This window comes from Haematobia irritans, chromosome 5 (genome assembly GCF_050003625.1).
Source record: "Haematobia irritans isolate KBUSLIRL chromosome 5, ASM5000362v1, whole genome shotgun sequence".
Classification (NCBI taxonomy): Eukaryota; Metazoa; Arthropoda; class Insecta; order Diptera; family Muscidae; genus Haematobia; species Haematobia irritans.
In genome coordinates, this window is record NC_134401.1 from 26,822,491 (window position 1) to 26,843,075 (window position 20,585).

Sequence of the window (20,585 nt, forward strand, 5' to 3'; positions counted from 1 at the left end):
CAAGATAATTTTTGTGTGTTTTTATACCCTCCATCACTATTGCGATACAGGGTATAACAATTTTAAGTATTTGTATGTAAACGACCACAAGGAGCAGTCATAGATCCATATTTTATTATAGCGATTGTCTTAGAATTAAATTCTGAGTCGATTAAGCTCCGATGCCCGTCTGTCTGTCTGTATGTCTATCTGTTGATGTATTTCTGTGTACAAAGTCCAGCTTACAGTTTTAGTCCGATATGGACTAAAGGGTCTGTTCGGATAAACCACTGTGCGAGAAGTCTCAATAACATCAATATCTACCTGTAGTAACAGCATCCAGCATTGTACATATGGCTAAACATACAAACGTTGCATCAGCCACGCATAAATATGTATGTTGGTGCGTTTACCCCTGAAATGCATTTTTACGCTCTTTTTACAACATCAACAACAACATGCGATGCAATGCAAAAATGCATATTGATATTCTATCAACTTGCCTAAAGAGACAATGATCAACAAGAAGACGATAATGATTTTGATATTTTTCTCATTCCTTTTTTGCATGGAGAATTTTTTATATTCTGTTTTTCGATAGTTAGTTGAGTTGCATTGTTACAGCCAAATAAAACGATCAATTTGGATCACTAAAATTATAAAATTTTCGAGTTTTAATTTTTGAAATAATAGCCTATAAAAAAGCTTATAGGCTCAACATTGGTGACCCCGACGTGATCGATTGGAATCACGTATTTTTAGTGCCAAGTCGGGTATTAAAATATAAAAATTTCGTCGGATTTTAAGCCAAAAAAAAAACTTGAGACTTGCTCAGACAGCGAATATTGCGTAATCCATTGCGTAATTATAAAAGCTGAATTTTGGATTTTTGATTAAAAATTGGAAAAATATGCCAGATTTTAATACATCATCATCATCTAATTCCAAGGAATCGGGTAAGGAAAGCTCCGATCTATCGCAGTGCTTAAAAAAAGTGGAATTAATCGGTAAGCAGCTGGAGAAATTTAATAAGCGCATTACTTCCGATGAATTACAAACACTGGATGAAGCTGATCTGTCCGTCCGCCTCGATTATGTTGAAAGTTTAAATACAAATTTCGAAAATTCCCTATCAATTGTGGAAAATTATCAAGGAGATAGTTTGGATGAAACTATCAGAGACAATTTTATGAAATCTTATTTTGAAGCAAAGGCAAAACTAAAGCGGAAAATTGTGGCCAGTGGCGGTACACGTTCTTTACCTTCATCATCAACTTTTCGTCAATTTTCGATAGAGGAACCAAGAAATATTCGCAAAACTCGACTGCCAGAACTAAAAATTCCAGCTTTCAGTGGTTCATACACCGACTGGCCGAACTTTTTTGCTATGTTTACCACAGTTATAGCCAACGATATGGATTTAACCAATATAGAAAAGTTCCAGCATCTACGGTCTCTCTTAACTGGATCTGCTTTGGATACGATATCATCTTTGGAGCCGAATGATGCAAATTATGATAAAGCAATTGAATTACTTAAAAATCGATTCGATAATAAATTGCTTCTTTTTCAGATGCATATCAAAGAGGTTTTTGGGTTGAAAAATGTTGAAAAAGGGTCTGCATCCAGTCTTCGCCAGCTTAGCGATAAACTCAACGCTCATATACGAGCCCTCGAAACGATATGTACCAAAGAGCAATTGGCAGATGGATTTCTCGTTAATTTAGTGGTTTCTAAACTGGATCACCAAACACAAGCCAAGTGGGAAGAAGGGTTGCAAAATGATAGATTGCCAACATGGCCATTCATGGCTTCCTTTCTTGAACGAAGATGTCGTATGATGGAAAATCTTGAGAGCTCTATGAAACCAACCACATCTAATCAACAATCAAGTAAGAAATCGAATTCCCAAGGTCGAAATGTTTTGATAGCTTCCGGAGCCAAGCAATCGTTTTGTACATTTTGTAATGCAAATGATCATTACATATCGAATTGCTCACAGTTTTCAAATCTCTCCCCAACGCTACGTTTTAGAGAAGTAAAAAGACTAAATTTGTGTCTTAACTGTTTAAGAAAGGGTCATAGACTCCAGAAATGTAAGTTTGGGCCCTGCAATATCTGCCAAATGAAACACCACTCGCTATTACATATCGATAATAATTTTGAATCACTATCAACACCCACACAAGCTAACAACAACATCAATCAAGGGCACCCACCATCTTCCTCGCAGCCACCGCAAGTACAAACACAATCTACTCTCGTTTCATCAAATCCTACCCAACAATTCGAAACTGCTGATGGTACAAATATTTTGTTAGCGACCGCTATTGTTTTGGTTAAAACTAATTCTGGCGTATTCGTTCCATGCCGAGCGATTCTAGATTCGGCCTCCCAGCTAAATTTTATAACAACTCGATTTGTCAATCAGGCCCAGTTAAAGGTGAGAAATTCAAATATCGTAATATCTGGTATCGGCGAAGGTAACATTTTGGCTGATAAATCGACAGAAATATTAATAAAATCATGCCACAGTGAATATTCTGTTTCATTCGTAGCTGTTGTGATACCATCAATTACAGAATACCAGCCAAATCGAAATCTTAAGGTAAATGATTTCAAAATCCCTCATAACATTAAATTAGCTGATTCCAACTTTTGTGAGAGGGGAAGAATAGATCTACTTATTGGCGCTGGCCTATTTTTCGAACTAATGAGCGTTGGCCAAATACGCTGTGGAAATAATTCGACAATTTTACAAAAAACCCGTCTTGGATGGGTGGTATCTGGTGGGGGCGCATCTCACTCGAATGCATGTTCATTAGCCGCTGCATCAAAGGCCATTACAAAAGGCGAACATGAATCGTTGGCTGATATTGTAAAGAGCTTTTGGGAAGTAGAGCAGAATTTTGGAAACCCTGGGCAGCTTAATTCCGACGATGAGTTCTGTGAGCAACATTTTATTGAAAACACAGTGCGTCTATCCTCTGGTGAATATTCAGTTTCATTACCAAAGAAAATAAATTCAAATGAACTTGGTGATTCTTATGGGAGAGCCCACAGTCGATTTCTCAATTTAGAGAGAAAATTGAATAAATTGCCTGCAGTAAAGAAAAAATACAGTGAGTTCATGAGTGAGTATATCGATCTAAAGCACATGAGTCTCGTCACAGATATTCCTCCACAAACCAAAACTTATTTTCTGCCTCACCACTGTGTGCATAAGGAGGAGAGCACAACTACCAAGCTCAGGGTAGTATTTGATGGGTCGGCAAAAACAAACACAGGCCTTTCATTAAACGAAACTCTTCATTCGGGCCCTACTATACAGGCCAAATTATTTAATACGATACTTCGTTTTAGATTTTTCAAAATCGCTTTAAGTGGCGACATATGTAAGATGTATAGATGTGTTCTCATTAATCCACCAGATGATTACCTCCAATGTATATTGTGGAGAAATAGCTCTAGTGAGGACATACAAATATACAAGCTGAACACAGTGACTTACGGCACAAAACCCGCCGCCTTTCTTGCTATACGTGCAATGCATCAGCTTGCTTTTGATGAGAGAGAATTGTTTCCCATTGGTGCAAATATCGTCACTAGAGATTTTTATGTGGACGATTTGATCTCCGGAGGGGATTCAATAGAAGAGGTCATTGAAATAAGAGAACAAATCACGTCTCTTCTGAAGAGAGGAAACTTTCAAATACGAAAGTGGTGTTCTAATGATGACTCCGTCTTGGAAAATGTGCCTGCTGGTGATCGTGAAACTTTTTTAGAATTTCATGATGGGACAAATATCACTAAAACCCTGGGCCTTGTTTGGAATCCAAAGTTGGATAATTTTATTTTTTCATTTTCGCATTTTTTAGAATCAACAAATATTTCAAAGCGGACTGTTTTATCGTCTATAGCCCGTCTATATGACCCTCTGGGGCTAATTGGGCCTGTCATAACTAAGGCCAAAGTTTTTATGCAAAACTTGTGGAAAATTAAATTGGATTGGGATGAGAGCTTGCCCCAAGATTTGCACACTGCTTGGTTGCAATATGTTTCAAAATTTTCGTTTGCTAGCCAATTCGAATATCCTAGATTTGTTTTACTTCCAGATTCGGATGTTCAAATACATGCCTTTTGCGATGCGAGCATATCAGCCTATGGAGCCTGTATTTATGTGAGATCAGAGCACGAAGGAGAGATTCGGGTGAATTTATTATGCTCCAAATCTAGAGTGGCACCCCTTAAAGTTCTAACGATACCAAAATTGGAATTATCAGCAGCGCTGCTTCTCGCTGAACTTTTGGATGATGTTTCAAGTACTCTGGGCAAAGGTTATGAATGTCACTGCTGGTCGGACTCCATGGTAGTATTGTCGTGGCTGCGGGAAGAGTCTTCGAATTACAACATTTTTGTAAGTAATAGAGTGAGTCGTATCCAAAATCTGACCAAAAATATGATGTGGCACCATGTGCCTACCGCTAAAAATCCTGCGGATATATTATCGAGAGGTTCTACACCAGAAGAGCTGGTGAAGTGTAACCTGTGGAAAAATGGACCCTCTTTTTTATACAAAAATTTTGAACATTGGCCAAATAATATGAATTTCATTGAAGATTTGCCTGAACGTCGACGTGCAGTTCTAATTGCTTCGACGGTATATGATTTTGCTTTGAATTGCAAATTTCTAAATTCTTTCTATAAAATTCAACGGATTTTTGGATATGTATATCGTTTCATGAATTTTTCAAAATTTAAATCCGGCGAAAATACAATGGAAAATGATATTAAAATGGGAACTAAGATACTTTTTCGAAACATTCAAATAATTAATTTTTCAGCTGAATATAAAGCCTTGAAATCAAAATCAAATATTTCTACATCTAGCAAATTACTCGCGCTTGCACCATTTATGGATTCTGATGGGTTGATTAGAGTCGGCGGGCGGTTGCAAAATTCGTATTTAAATTTCGACGCTCAGCACCCAATAATTGTTCCGAAAAGCCACCCACTTACCAAGTCAATGGTCATTTACTTCCACGAAAAATTTCTGCACGCGGGTCCTCAAAGTCTTTTGGCAAATATTCGTCAGCAATATTGGCCTCTAGGAGGCAGGAAAACTATCAGCCTAATAATTGCTAAATGTATAAAGTGTTTTCGCTTAAAGCCTAAAATAGCTGAGCACATAATGGGCAGTTTGCCGCATGAAAGAGTTCAGCCAAGCAGGGCATTTTCTATAACTGGAATTGATTTTTGCGGGCCTTTTTATTATAAATCAGAGGTACGAAATCGGCCACCATTAAAAAGTTACATATGTATATTTATATGTTTTGCAACTAAGGCGATACATATGGAATTGGTATCCGACTTATCTACATCGTCGTTCCTGTCATCCTTAAAGCGATTCATCTCGATTCGAGGCAAACCAAAAACTATTTGGTCGGACAATGCCACAAATTTTGTAGGAGCCAAAAACGAATTGGGTGAACTACGGCAACTTTTTTTCAACCAAACGAGCATGCAGCAAATCCAAAAACACTGTTTTGAGGATGAAATCAATTGGAAATTTATACCGCCCAGATCACCGCACTTTGGGGGCCTTTGGGAGGCTGCGGTTAAATCGGCCAAGTATCATTTCTATCGCACAGTGGGGCAGTCAGTTCTTTCATTTGATGAATTAAGGACCCTGGTATGTGAAATATGTGCCGTGTTAAATTCTAGACCTCTATGCCAAATATCAGAAGATCCAAACGATCTCGAAGTGTTGACACCTGGCCACTTTTTAGTTGGCGCCCCATTAACAACAATTTCGGAGCCCGATGTAACAGATTTGAATATTAATAGATTGAATAGATGGCAAAAGGTTTGCTATATGCAGCAAATATTTTGGAAGAAGTGGAGTTCTTCTTATCTGGCCCTTCTTCAAGAGCGGTCAAAGTGGAAGTCACAACGCAAAAATGTTGCCATCGGAGATATGGTACTTGTAAAAGATGACAATCTGCCACCTTTGAAATGGCTTTTGGGACGAGTTGTAGATGTTGTAAGAGGCAACGATGAAATAGTTCGAGTGGCAATCATAAAAACCATCAACGGCATAATTCGACGATCAGTTGCCAAATTAGCCGTACTACCCATTAATGATAATGTTGTTGAAACGCACAGCCTTCCAACGGGGGGAGGATGTTCGGATAAACCACTGTGCGAGAAGTCTCAATAACATCAATATCTACCTGTAGTAACAGCATCCAGCATTGTACATATGGCTAAACATACAAACGTTGCATCAGCCACGCATAAATATGTATGTTGGTGCGTTTACCCCTGAAATGCATTTTTACGCTCTTTTTACAACATCAACAACAACATGCGATGCAATGCAAAAATGCATATTGATATTCTATCAACTTGCCTAAAGAGACAATGATCAACAAGAAGACGATAATGATTTTGATATTTTTCTCATTCCTTTTTTGCATGGAGAATTTTTTATATTCTGTTTTTCGATAGTTAGTTGAGTTGCATTGTTACAGCCAAATAAAACGATCAATTTGGATCACTAAAATTATAAAATTTTCGAGTTTTAATTTTTGAAATAATAGCCTATAAAAAAGCTTATAGGCTCAACAGGGTCTTTTTGCGGCTCAATTGATTTTGATCCCTATTGATTTTGGAAAACATCGGTTCAGATTTAGATATAGCTGCTGTGTCATATCAGTCAACTTGGTTCAGTTTTAGATATAGCTCTCGTATGTATCTATCAGCCGATATGGATTGAGTTGGCCCCATTAGCTAGAGATTCGTTTCGCCCTATTTACACTCATAAGACTATACAGAGAAAAAAACGTGAACTATGTTATTGAAATGAAAATGAACTATATCATACGAAAATTGAACTAAATTGTATTCCAAATTTTGAGATTCATTAAATTAACGAAAGCTTTTTGACTTATTTGGATTTTTAAGTACCATTTGCGAAATGCATACTTCTCAAAAAGCAAAAATGAATTAGAAATAAAGAAAAAAATTTAGGCGCCCGATCATTCCCATTTTAACTACGCTGTAGTTCATTCTTACTATTTTTGAGAAATGTACGAAAGACTTCATCCCTCATTGAAATTCATTAATTGAAATTTTATTGCCAGTTAGTTCATAAATTTTTTGAGACATACCTGGAAATGTCTTACGAAATTTTAAAAATAAACTAAATTCAAATGAATTTGTTTGCAATAAATATAAGTTAATTTTAGCATCAGTTTTACAGCTGATTTGTATTCTGTGTATCGGGCAAAGTTTTACTCCGATTTACGTGAGACGTTGCACACAGCGTAGAATATAAATATTCTAGAAATTTTGTTGAAATCGGTTCAGATTTATATATAGCCCCCCATAAATGTCCATCGCCCGATATGGATTGAATTGGCCCACCTGGCCAGAGATTCCGATTTATTTGCTCCAAATTTTATACAAATAATACAATTGCAGGTATTGCCAAGTATGTAAAAGTTTAACATTTTGATATAGCTCCCATATACATCTTTCGACCGGGACTCGCAAACGAGCATAATGAATGCCATCGTGCTACCCCTGCTGATACTAGAATCAGAGAACTGAAACTAGAGATTAGTAAGGTGTCGACGAGCACAAGCGGAACACTTGGTTAGACCACTTGAAGCAATGTAACTTAGGCACAGGAACTGGTAAATTGTGGTAAACAGTGGAAGCCCTCTCGAACCCCACCATAAAGGATGATGGGATCGCAGTCACCTTTGGCGACGTGACGGTGACGGATTCGAAGAGATGCGCCAGATTTTTCAACCGACAGTTTGTCGGGCATCCCAAGATTGATAGACCGAAAAGGAGAGCCACTCGTCGCATATGTGGTCCCCGAGCCGATGACACACTACAATTTACCACAGCCGAAGTTACTAATGTCATCAACAGCGCGAAACCATCCAAGGCGCTGAGCCCCGATAGAATGTCAATGCTAATGCTGAAGCATCTGGGAATACTGGGAGTTGAGTACCTGCCTAGACTCCTCAATTCGTCCTTAGAATCACACATTATACCCGATGTCTGGAAGATGGGTAGGGTGATTCCACTACTGAAGCCAGGCAAAGACTCGAGCAAAGGTGAATCGTACAGACCGATATCCCTTCTCTTGCCAGTAGCCAAGACACTTGAGACACTACTCCTCCCCAGCCTTGTGGAGAATTTCCAGCTGCCCAGCATCAACATGGATTCCGAAAGATACGTAGCACGACGACAGTCATTTCAGCACACATCAATATGGGACTCGATCAGCCCAAGCCGTGTCACAGAACGGTCCTCGTGGCGCTTGACCAATCGAAGGCATTCGATACGGTCAACCATGCCACACTATTCGAGGACTTGGAGAATACGTCCCTACCGGCAGGAACCAGGGGTTCTGAATTATCTGTGCGTACGCCAGTCGTATGTGGAATTCAGGGACACACACAGAAAACAAATTTGTTGGGACAACCAATTCTTTTGCCAACCGATATATTTGGTTCCAGCTACTACCAAGAAATAACTGACATAATTTGTTACTACAACCAACTGTTGTGTGACATAACTTGAAAAACATTTGTTTGGATAACTAACATATGAGTAGATGAACCATATATTGGCAATCACAACCAATTCGATTTATTATGTGGTTAGAACAATCAACTGTTGTGTGATATAACTTGAAAAACATTTGTTTGGATAACTAACATATGAGTAGATTAACCATATATTGGCAATCACAACCACTTCGATTTATTATGTGGTTAGAACAATCAACTGTTGTCTATGCTAATAATATGTTGAATTATCGAGGCAACCAATATTTTGGTATCAGTACTATTTGTTTAGCACGAAAACCGTGCAAAATTTTAAAGAAAACTCATTTCAAATATTTTAAGTTTTAAATTAATTTATTGTGTATTCATAAAAACGGAAAATAAAAGCATATAAACATTAAATATTTAGTAATCCCAAACAACAAATTCTTCGCCAGTAGCGGATATAGACACATGTGACCAACAATTTACATTAATTTTTTTAAAGTCAATAATAGTATTAATACAGTCAGTAGAACTTATTTTATACGCAAAATAGTGATTATCAAAGTATAAAGTTTTTAAAAGCTTAGCACACAAAAAATAATAACCATCTTCGACAATTATATGTTCAATTAATCCAAAAAAGGGCTCGCCATTTATGTATTCGTCAAAACAAATAACACAGTTTTTTTTCAAAGACTTGTTGTTAATTAAAAGGTAAGAGATTTCATATGCGGAAGATCCTATCTTATACCCTTTAATATTGGAAGATTTTGTAACTATTCCTGGTATAGTTTTCGAGGAAAAATTATTTTCTAAAATTTGTTTTGCAATATTAAGCTGGTTTTTAATATGTAAGGATTTTAGTATATTAATTCTGTTATTGGAGTTGTGCGCCGTTTTTTTAAAGAATTGGTGTTTACTTTCAAATCGAATTGAATTTGTGTGAACAAGTGGTCCTATACGTCTCATCAGTGTAGAGTAATGGAGCATGAAATGAAATTTAGGTTTTAACCATTCTTGCGAAATTTTTAAATATAAGTTATGGTGGTATATTATTAAATTCTGTAAATAATTTGGAAGAGCAGCAGAAATGCTTTTCCTATAAACAAGACTCAAAATTTCACGCAAGGCTATAAGTAAGTACCATTCATCACAACCAGGAATTAAATCTCCTATTAAAAGTGGTAAATATTTAATAAACGTAAACATTTCGGAAGCAGACATTTTGAATTTACTTTTGCTTAGGCAGTCTTTATCTAAATATGGTGGCCTTGAGTCAACTCCAAAATCGAATGTTTCAATACGTTTGTTTAAAATTTGGATTGTTATTAGCTTTTTATCTAGGCAAATCTGTCTAAAAATTATTGCCAAGTCATAATGGGCAACTCCTTCCAATATGTCATGCATTAAATCTATGCAATTATTTTCTACAACGTGAAAACCTTCTAAGTGGTTAAAAATCGAGTTTTCTTTAATTCCAAAAGAATGTGGAAATGTTGATATATCTTCTAAATAATTTTCTCTACTTCTTAGGCAGTTTACATTTTCCATGCATAAGTTCCTATTTTCGTTGGAACCTATTCTACAAAACCTACAATAATATAAACCACTGAAAGACTCAGAAAATCCTAGTAGAGAATTCATACCCAAATTGTCCCCACCTATGAAGCAAGTAATTAATTTTACTGTTGTGCCACAAATCGAAATTCCACTATTTTGTAAATAATTTAATTTTTCTATAAGTTGTTTGAATATGACCGCGTTACCAAATTTTTTTCGATCTTCAGTAAAGAACAGCATACATAATAAAATGGACGTTAGCTTGGAATTTAAATGTTCTGGTAAAGCCAGAATTTTTATATAAACTCCACCGATTTTCAAATGTCCAGAGTGTGCACCTAATGGATTTAAAATTTCAAAGTCATCGAAATAGACCATTATTGGAATAAATAATTGATTTTCTTCACCCTTTCGCAAAAAGTATTGGATTTTGTTTTTCCAAAATGTCGACTGTATTATGTTGTCGATGGAACTTGACGTTTTTATTAGATTCATATAAGTAATGATTTCATTGAGTAACGAGGTCTGAGAAAAAAGTGCTACAAAGAGTTGTTCTATATTTACTAGAATATAAAAAAAATCATATTTTGTCTGGGTGATATTATTGCCATTCTTGTAGCAAAAAGTAAATTCGCTTCCAATGTCCACAATATGATAGTCAATTAAAATGTTCTGTTCTTTTAAATACTTGAGTAGCAGATATTCTGATTTGGTTTCTGATGGACTAAGCAACGAAATTAGAAATTCTTTTAACTCTTCAAAATTCATTTGGTCAATGTGTGAAGAATGTAAAAAGTTTTTGATTTGGGTATCATAGAATTCAAATATCGTGCTAAATTTTCCGAATGCAAGATGCCTTGGTATTCTTTCATCTGACAAAATGTCTAAAATTATCTGCAAAACTTGCTTTGTATGAGTTTTTAATACCATCTGGTCTTTATTTTCCTCGAATGGTAATATTGCTCCCGACATGTCAGGTGATATATTTTCTAAGTTATTCTCAATTTCTATATGTTGTCCAATAACTTCGAAGTGGATTCGTTTTGTGTGCTTCAAATGAGTATGGATATTAGAAAAAATTCTGTTGCAGTTGTCTGTGTTACATTTAAATCGTGTTTCGCGTTTATGCAATGTTCTTAAATGCTCATAATAGCTGCAAAATGTATCAAATGATAACGAACAAAAAATACAATACATGTTTAATACATATAGTTGTAAATAAATGTAGAATTAAAATAAAATATTGTTGTAAGGTTTTAGATTAGTTAGAGTCATTTAAGCTGTAGAACACCGATTTTATACTTATATTGTTAGAATCGTATTTGGTTAATATCTTAAAAATATACTTTTGTATAAAATTCCAAACCATATTACATTCCATAGGGTATTTGATGTTGAGACCCATATACAGGTAAAAACAGTTTTCTATGGCTTGGAGCGGATCTTCAAAATAGTACTTTTTGCCACATAACGTTATATAGGCTCGTAAAGATTTGAAGTCGCCAACAAAAATAATATGTGGTTGCAAACATAATTTTTCATTTCGGCAATAGTCATCAAAAGCATTCGCTTGTTGTAAAGTCTAAAAAATAGTTTAAAATCCTTCAAAACAAGTAAGACAAAATTAAATGAAAAAAATATTATATTCTATTTAATTTCACTAGTTTACACTGAAAATGTACACTTGATGAGAGTCGACTTTTCTTATGTATTTTTATCTGCTGAACTCGAAGCAAAAATGTTTACATTTTCTTTTGTGGAACAGTTTTCGTTATATCCTGTTATTTTAGTTTTTCGCTCGTTTTTCACGGGACATCACAAGAACTTTTCCATATTTTTTCGAATTCAGCAAATCAAAATACATATGAAAAGTTGCTTCTCAAAAAATGTACATGAAAAGAAAATTGTAAACTAGTGTTATTGTTTTCGGTATCTGGCAACACTGTTTCTAGACAATGATCTTGTGGTGGTAAAAATACTTAGAATTAGTTAACGCACTTTACTTAACTACTTCGCTTTGAATCTACTTACATCAAAGTGAGCGACAAATTTTTCTTGTATCTCTATCTTAGATACTTTTGGTGATTTCTTTTTTTGGCTTCTTACATTGATTGACGGGAATAAATATGGCAATAATATAAACGCGACCTCCTTTTTGTTTCCTGCATAGATTTAATAATATGTTGGATGTAAATTATATTATCATTTGACCATGAAACATACTTTCAGACAATCCTTCTATTTTGTCTAGAATTTTTTTTGCATTAAGATCCTTAGTTTTGCTCAGTCTTACAAACACTTTTGAATATAAATTATCCCAGACTGCAATGCTGCTGCAACTTGGATAAAAAGTTGTTACGTCGATCTTAAAAAGTTCAAATATTGATATATCATTAGAGTTGAAGATGGGAAACAATTTTAAATAGTCGGATGTAGGCAAATCACTATTTTGCAGTAAATGTTTTCTCTCCGACATGCAGTTAACCCATTTGGAAATATATTCCTCATTTAAGATAGTATTATTTTTAACGTATGCGAAATCATCGGATTCATCTGAAAAAAAAAACTAAAATATGTCGAAGGCGTTTAAATGTTATATCAAATTTTACCGTTAAATGAAATAATCCCACTATTTTTAAATTGGTATGTTCGCCGTTTCAATAGACCTGATTTACATAAACGTTTTCTCAAATTATTAAAGGCATCGTAAAGTTTTCCTGAGGCTCGCTGGCCAAAATTTGCTGGACAATAATATATATCTTTTGGTTCCTGTGGCAGAATTTGTATTATTAAATCCGTTAAAAAAATGTAATCGTGGCGTGTTAATCTGCAAAATTAATTATTTATATTGTTAAATTTATTATTATTATTCGTAACTGTCAAAAATTTCAATTCTCTAATTTTGATTTAAACGGTTATATTTTAAGAAGTAAACTTGGACTAATTACAGCTCTGACATCTGATTTACATTAAAAAATGGAAGGTTAGCCTGGCCTACCACAGAGTTTTAAGCGGAATTTTATGGTAATGGTCGGTTATACATAAATAAAAATATGTACATATATACGCTTTAACTGCATAGTGGCGCAAGTGTCACTTCTATTACTTACTCGAAATTGATATCTTTTTGCAAGATATACTTGATTATTATTTTTGATAGCTTTGTTCTATCTGAATTATCCAAACATTTAACGGCGTTTTCTTGGATCAGAATTCGATATTCTATATCTTCTAGCTGCCGAAGAGTCTAAAATTCGAGAAGTTCTGGAGTGAATAATAAATAATAAATATTTGATAGCGTATACATTTAAGTTTATTAAAGAAGCCACTTTCACAGATCCCGTTATTTCTACACACACTTCTTTCTCTGTTTCTAGTGCATTGTCTAATTTATAGTTTGCAATATCTTGCACATCGCCTTCATTTTCGATTTCGTACACCAGATCTTCGTAGTCAATGGTTTCTTCTGGAGATACCAATATGCAATAGTATAGAATAAATTTTTGAATTCTAAGATATATATTTCTAACCTTTTTCGTATTCGATAGCTTCGATAAACCATCCTGGAACGCATCGAAATTGGTTTACATAGTCCGCTAAAATATCGTCTGATATTTGTATTTTATTCGCCCCGTCCATGAAATATACAAATCCATTTATTTTAAAGTGATTTTTGACTAAAAGTGGGATGAAATAAATAAAAATGTAATAAAGAGATCCATTTTGTGTGAAGAAAAAGGGTGAATTGTCTTTATTACATATCTACTTAAATTTTGTACGAACATCATAAAAATCATTTGTTATTTTGAGCGACATTTTTCAAAGTTTTCTGTAGTGGTCAAAAGTACTCAAAGGGTTAAACCCTAACCGATAGCTCCAAAGAGTCATTGCTTTTAACTTGTTCCATATATCGGGCAATAACTTCAAAAACATTGGTGCCCGCAAACATATGAATTTGTAGCAAACTACGATAACTTAAATACCGACCAACTTACAAACCTATATATCTTCTACGAATTTCAATAAGTTCCCTATTACGATGATGATTTTTTTTAGCTACGCTATTGACAAATTTCTTTTTCCACCGATTTTTTTAGTTAATTTGCGATTTTAACCCTTATGATATGTTGGGGTCATTTGATGACTCATGTCGTATTTTTCATCAGCGCATTTCTTACTGATGGAAAGTAAATAAAAGTTCTTAGTGGCCAGTGCATGCCCCCAACATAATATAAGGGTCAATGGTGATATAATCTGTACTTACTTTCTTTATGGATTGTTTCGGCAGTCAGGATTTCTCCAGCTATTTTTAATATATCTTTTTTGCCTTTGAAAACAACATTTAAAAACATCGCCATGGTATATAATCTAAAGAATGCAAAATATATAAAATATTAATAACGTATTTAACACACATATATGTTAATAACGTATTTAAAGATTTTACTTACCTCAGATCCAATTCGAGCACAGAATTTAATGATGTTTTTTTATATTTTTGTATTTTGATTTTTTCCAATTGACGACAAACAGATTGTCAAACATGTTTTTTTATTGAACATGCAAAGTATAAAAGAATTGGGTTAAATTTGTTTTCGCATGCGTGATTTATGCGACTTGCAAAGAACATTCGAAGCCGCTTTCGTGGGTATAAATTCTGTGATTTTCTGCATGATATTTGGTTACAAGTTTCGACTTCTAAAATTTTTTTTAATTATAAGCTCTATAAGTTATAGCACCCAAATGATTGTTGGAGCAACAATACCTACAATTTCCATTTATAACTTCGAATCTGTTATCACAACCAAATTATTTGTTCTGTTGATACTTTGAAAAAACAAATAAGTTGTCATGACAGAGTAAAATAGAACAAATATTTTTTTACTTGCATAGATGTAGAATAACTAATATTTGGTCGTATGTACTACCATTTGGTACCATTGATACTTTTTTGGTTATTCTAACAATAAGATAAAAGAAATAACTGACAAATAGTCCACACAACTAAATAATATGAGTTCCAACAATCTATCTGTTATCCTGCTCGAATACCAACCAATCATTTCTCTGGGTGCAGGAAGTCAAAACCCCATAGAGTTAAACAGGGAGTTCCCCAGGGTGAGGTGATATCTCCGGCACTGTTTAATCTCTACCTGTCCTCGATTCCACCCCCTCCAGACGGCGTCGTGATTGTATCATATGCGGACGATCGTACAATCATGTCATCCGGGCCCATTGTTGATGACATATGCATTCGATTGAACGTCTATCTTGCTAATCTTACCAGTTACGGCGTCGTGATTGTATCATATGCGGACGATCGTACAATCATGTCATCCGGGCCCATTGTTGATGACATATGCGATCGATTGAACGTCTATCTTGCTAATCTTACCAGTTATTTTACTGCAAGAAATTTGAGGATATCTCCCACTCTCAATTCTCAGCTACTCGAGCAAAGGTGAATCGTACAGACCGATATCCCTTCTCTTGCCAGTAGCCAAGACACTTGAGACACTACTCCTCCCCAGCCTTGCAGCTGCCCAGCATCAACATGGATTCCGAAAGATACGTAGCACGACGACAGCCATTTCAGCACACATCAATATGGGACTCGATCAGCCCAAGCCGTGTCACAGGACGGTCGATATTCGATACGGTCAACCATGCCACACTATTCGAGAACATGGAGAATACGTCCCTACCGGCAGGAACCAGGGGTTCTGAATTATCTGTGCGGACGCCAGTCGTATGTGGAATTCAGGGACAGGAAGTCAAAACCCCATAGAGTTAAACAGGGAGTTCCCCAGGGTGAGGTGATATCTCCGGCACTGTTTAATCTCTACCTGTCCTCGATTCCACCCCCTCCAGACGGCGTCGTGATTGTATCATATGCGGACGATTGTAAAGGGTGATTCTTTTGAGGTTAGGATTTTCATGCATTAGTATTTGACAGATCACGTGGGATTTCAGACATGGTGTCAAAGAGAAAGATGCTCAGTATGCTTTGACATTTCATCATGAATAGACTTACTAACGAGCCACAACGTCGAATTTTCAGTGAATGGGCCCTAGAAAAGTTGGCAGAAAATCCGCTTTTTTATCGACAAATTTTGTTCAGCGATGAGGCTCATTTCTGGTTGAATGGCTACGTAAATAAGCAAAATTGCCGCATTTGGAGTGAAGAGCAACCAGAAGCCGTTCAAGAACTGCCCATGCATCCCGAAAAATGCACTGTTTGGTGTGGTTTGTACGCTGGTGGAATCATTGGACCGTATTTTTTCAAAGATGCTGTTGGACGCAACGTTACGGTGAATGGCGATCGCTATCGTTCGATGCTAACAAACTTTTTGTTGCCAAAAATGGAAGAACTGAACTTGGTTGACATGTGGTTTCAACAAGATGGCGCTACATGCCACACAGCTCGCGATTCTATGGCCATTTTGAGGGAAAACTTCGGAGAACAATTCATCTCCAGAAATGGACCGGTAAGTTGGCCACCAAGATCATGCGATTTGACGCCTTTAGACTATTTTTTGTGGGGCTACGTCAAGTCTAAAGTCTACAGAAATAAGCCAGCAACTATTCCAGCTTTGGAAGACAACATTTCCGAAGAAATTCGGGCTATTCCGGCCGAAATGCTCGAAAAAGTTGCCCAAAATTGGACTTTCCGAATGGACCACCTAAGACGCAGCCGCGGTCAACATTTAAATGAAATTATCTTCAAAAAGTAAATGTCATGGACCAATCTAACGTTTCAAATAAAGAACCGATGAGATTTTGCAAATTTTATGCGTTTTTTTTTTTAAAAAGTTATCAAGCTCTTAACAAATCACCCTTTACAATCATGGCATCCGGGCCCATTGTTGATGACATATGCGATCGATTGAACGTCTATCTTGCTAATCTTACCAGTTATTTTACTGCAAGAAATTTGAGGATATCTCCCACTCTCAATTCTCAGCTACACTATTCACTACATGGACCACGGAAGTACGCAGGCAGTTGAATATCATAGTCGACGGCGAAATAATTCCAACCACAAATTACCCCAAGGTTCCCGGGGTCACATTCGACAGCATTTTTAAATCGTCCGCCCATGCCACTGCAATTTGTGATAAGCTCCGCGGTAGAAACAAGGTCCTCAAGTCGCTTGCCGGCAGCAGTTGGGGTGCGCACAAAGAAACCTTGTTCACTACATATAAGGCAATTGGCCGGTCAGTGGTAAACTGTGCAGCGCCATTGTGGACACCTCAAACGAGCGACACGCAGTGGAATAACATACAGACCTGTCAGAACGCTACCCTTAGAACTGCAACAGGATGTCTCCGCAGTACACCCCTGGATCACCTTTTTGCGGAGACCAAGATCATCCCAGTACATGTTGTCAAAGCAGTACCTCTTGGTTTGCTGTCGTAGTTGTCATCGAAATTACTTACCTCCACCCAGAAATGTAAGGGTTGATCTTCACCTTCTAGAGCCCGAGATCCAGCGTTACAAAAGAGAGCCTCTATATCAGGCAGCATACCAGACATGTCTGAACAGGATTCATGAGGATACTGTAGCTGAAGCGGTGAGAAGCTACAAGGTTAATCCTGTTCTCGGAGTTCGACCGCCGCCCATAGCACCGGAGGAGAGAGACCTCCCACGGCAGACCAGGATAGTTTTGGCCCAACTAAGATCAGGCAAGTGCAGCCGCCTCAATTCCTACTTATCAGTGATTGGTAGCAGCGTATCTGACGTGTTTACCATCTGTAATCAAGAACCACAAGACACTCGTCAGCTTTTCGCTTGCCCAGCTAAGCCTACCCGTCTCACCACCAGATCACTCTGGACACAGGATGGGTAACGCAGAGTTCCTTGATTTGGCTATTAGTTGAACTACGCAATCATAGAACAAAATGGATGAAACTACATTAAACAACAACAATGACGTAATTCGATTGTGGATGGCACTCTTTACTATAAGTTTCTACGCAATCTATGGTGGAGGGTACATATGAATCGGCCTGGCCCAACTTAATGCCGTATATACTTGTTTTCTTCTGTTAAGGTTTCCTTAATTTTGGACTCTTTTGTTCTAGCTCTTTAATTTAAGATTTTGTTACATCTAAATTAGACAAAAACACTTTGCTTCTTATTTAAATATAGGGTATCTGAAGAAATAGAAACTCTTTGGCGCTGCTAATATACATGCCCCATTTGAAGATGAGCATGAACAAGGATTGGCCATACACAACAGGTCGAACATACATACTCACACTCAAAACCAATGCAAATGCGCATCAAAATAATACCCTGTTGAGAACAGGACGTATTAAAATACCCAGACACGTAGAAAAATGCAAACCAACAAGAGAGAGTTTAAGGCCAAGTCAGACACTGTGATGTTGCAACAGGACAATGTGGATCCTTGTGGAATAAACAGATACTGGCAACTAGCAGCACGAGATGGAGTATATGCAGCAAGACTCAAACAAAAAAAAATCTCACGCAATTATGTCTTTTACCATGGCACCATATGTTCAAATGGGCTAAAGTGGCTTTAGAAAAGTTGACGCTGTTGCAGATCTACAAACGAACCGAGTAAGTCACAAAACAACAACTAAATCCTGGAGACCTTGGCGTAAGACGAAATAAAAAAAAGCACGATGAAGCTGAAAAACACTCACAGGCACTTGAGTATGGTTAAACAAATTTAGCATATTGTTGCATTATCCTGCACACTCGCAAAAAATATACAACAGCTAGACAATGAAGGGATATTATAACAACTCCTAGGGCTGAGACACCACACCACCATCATAGAGCTGAGACCTTCGAATCATATAAGGAAATTTGCAACACTTCCTTTACACAGAAAAGTGTTGCAATATATGACTCCCATTGTAGTAGTAACCATAGGAGGAGATAGCTTTCAAATGCTTTCAGCGTGCCACTACCACATGACATTGAACGAGTATCCCTTTTTGGATTTCTTCGTTGGAATATGCAACAGTTTCATGGGATATGCTTTTGCCAACAATGGTTCCCTCTATTAGTTTGCATCATTGTGAGAGTAGCACCAAAGGCTGCTAGAGCAACAGTAAAATCTGTGCATAGTGAATGTACATAGTTTTTAAACTCCATTGTGCACTTCTCTCGTATGCCCACTCAGGAGCCGTTGAGACAGTTCCTGATACTTTTGATGACAATCAAAATGGTGATGGTGCTGCCCGAGTAACGCTTGAGTAGCTATGTGGTGTTATTATATATAAATGAATATTGTGTTCCTCCAGGATATTTAGCATGGCTTCCCACTTTTTGTGTTCTTTCATTTTTTCCTCAGTATTTTTTCCATTTTTTCTAGGATTCAGCTAATGTTCAAGCGAAGCACAAATGGATGTAAAGTTCTCAGAGGAGCAACGAAAATAGTTACAAACTTAGGAATTATTTGTCTGTGGTGCAAGGGAATATGTATATGGTGTCCCATGACACCTAGGACAACACCACAGTGGTGAAGTAAAAAAAAAATATTTCAGATTTGTTGGAAAAGGAATCGAGAAATATAAAAATTTTATAAAAAATGAAATATTAGCTCAAGTTACTAATATGCAGTAAAATCTGTCTAACTTGGACACTCGGAAAACTATCAAAAGTGGGCGTTTGTCTTGAGACATTTGCTAAAGTAACACATTAAAATTAGCCTTTCATAGATGGACCCCTTCCCAATGTGGACACAATTTAGGATGCCCATTTCTGAGAAGTTTCATTCTACAACTTAACCTAAAGAGAATGAATGAATAAGGTCCGTCCGTCCGTCTGTCTTTTGAAATCACGATAACTTTCGGATGAAACAAGCAATCAGCTTTTTTAATTGTTGTAGAGCCAAATGATCCATATCGAACACCTTCAAGTTTAATCTTATATACATATACAGTGAAAACTCTCAGAAGTGGACATAGAAAACGTTTCACTAAAATTGTCAATTTTTATAATAATTTTGTAACACATCGAAATATTATTCTAAGACCCCATAAAGTATATATATATATATATATATTGTGGGGCGTGGTGAATTTCTTAGTCGATCTAAGCATGTCCGTCCGGCCGTCTGTTGAAATATCGCTAACTTCCGAACGAAACAAGCTATCGACTTGAAACTTGGCATAAGTAGTTGTTATTGAGGTCGGATGGTATTGCAAATGGGCCATATTAGACCACTTTTACGTATAAACAGACCACCAGATATGACTTGCGGAGCCTCTTACAGAAGCAAATGCCATCCGATCCGGTTGAAATTTGGTACGTGGTGTTAGTATATGGTCTCTAACAACCATGCAAAAATTGGTCCATATCGGTCCATAATTATATATAGCCCCCATATAAATCGACCCCCAGATTTGATTTGCGGAGCCTCTTCGAGAAGCAAATTTCATCCGATCAGGTTGAAATTTGGTACGTGGTGTAAGTATATGGTCTCCAACAACCATG

The 20,585-nt window shown here is 36.6% G+C and overlaps 2 protein-coding genes across 2 annotated transcripts; one reads left to right on the forward strand and one right to left on the reverse strand.

The window, feature by feature from the left end:
* The first annotated feature begins 889 nt into the window (after nucleotides 1-889).
* On the forward strand, nucleotides 890-6,199 carry LOC142239587 (uncharacterized). The gene has a single exon (XM_075311379.1). The coding sequence runs from the start codon at nucleotides 890-892 to the stop codon at nucleotides 6,197-6,199; it is 5,310 nt and encodes a 1,769-aa protein (XP_075167494.1).
* Nucleotides 6,200-8,972: 2,773 nt separating this feature from the next.
* On the reverse strand, nucleotides 8,973-12,280 carry LOC142239588 (uncharacterized). The gene is made up of 3 exons (XM_075311380.1): nucleotides 12,219-12,280; nucleotides 9,697-11,265; nucleotides 8,973-9,084 (listed from the first exon to the last, which is right to left on the reverse strand). The coding sequence occupies exons 1-3, from the start codon at nucleotides 12,278-12,280 to the stop codon at nucleotides 8,973-8,975; spliced, it is 1,743 nt and encodes a 580-aa protein (XP_075167495.1).
* Nucleotides 12,281-20,585: the final 8,305 nt, after the last annotated feature.

What these genes read in the sequence shown, in the direction of transcription:
- LOC142239587 (XM_075311379.1), top strand. Translation starts at nt 890, where the DNA reads ATGCCAGATTTTAATACATCATCATCATCTAATTCCAAGGAATCGGGT.
- LOC142239588 (XM_075311380.1), bottom strand. Translation starts at nt 12,280, where the DNA reads ATGCAGGAAACAAAAAGGAGGTCGCGTTTATATTATTGCCATATTTAT. An exon ending in ATTTATTCCCGTCAATCAAT is followed by an intron (nt 11,266 to 12,218) that starts GTAAGAAGCCAA and finishes TACATTTTGCAG; the next exon opens with CTATTATGAGCATTTAAGAA. An exon ending in ATTCCTGGTTGTGATGAATG is followed by an intron (nt 9,085 to 9,696) that starts GTACTTACTTAT and finishes GTATAAAATAAG; the next exon opens with TTCTACTGACTGTATTAATA.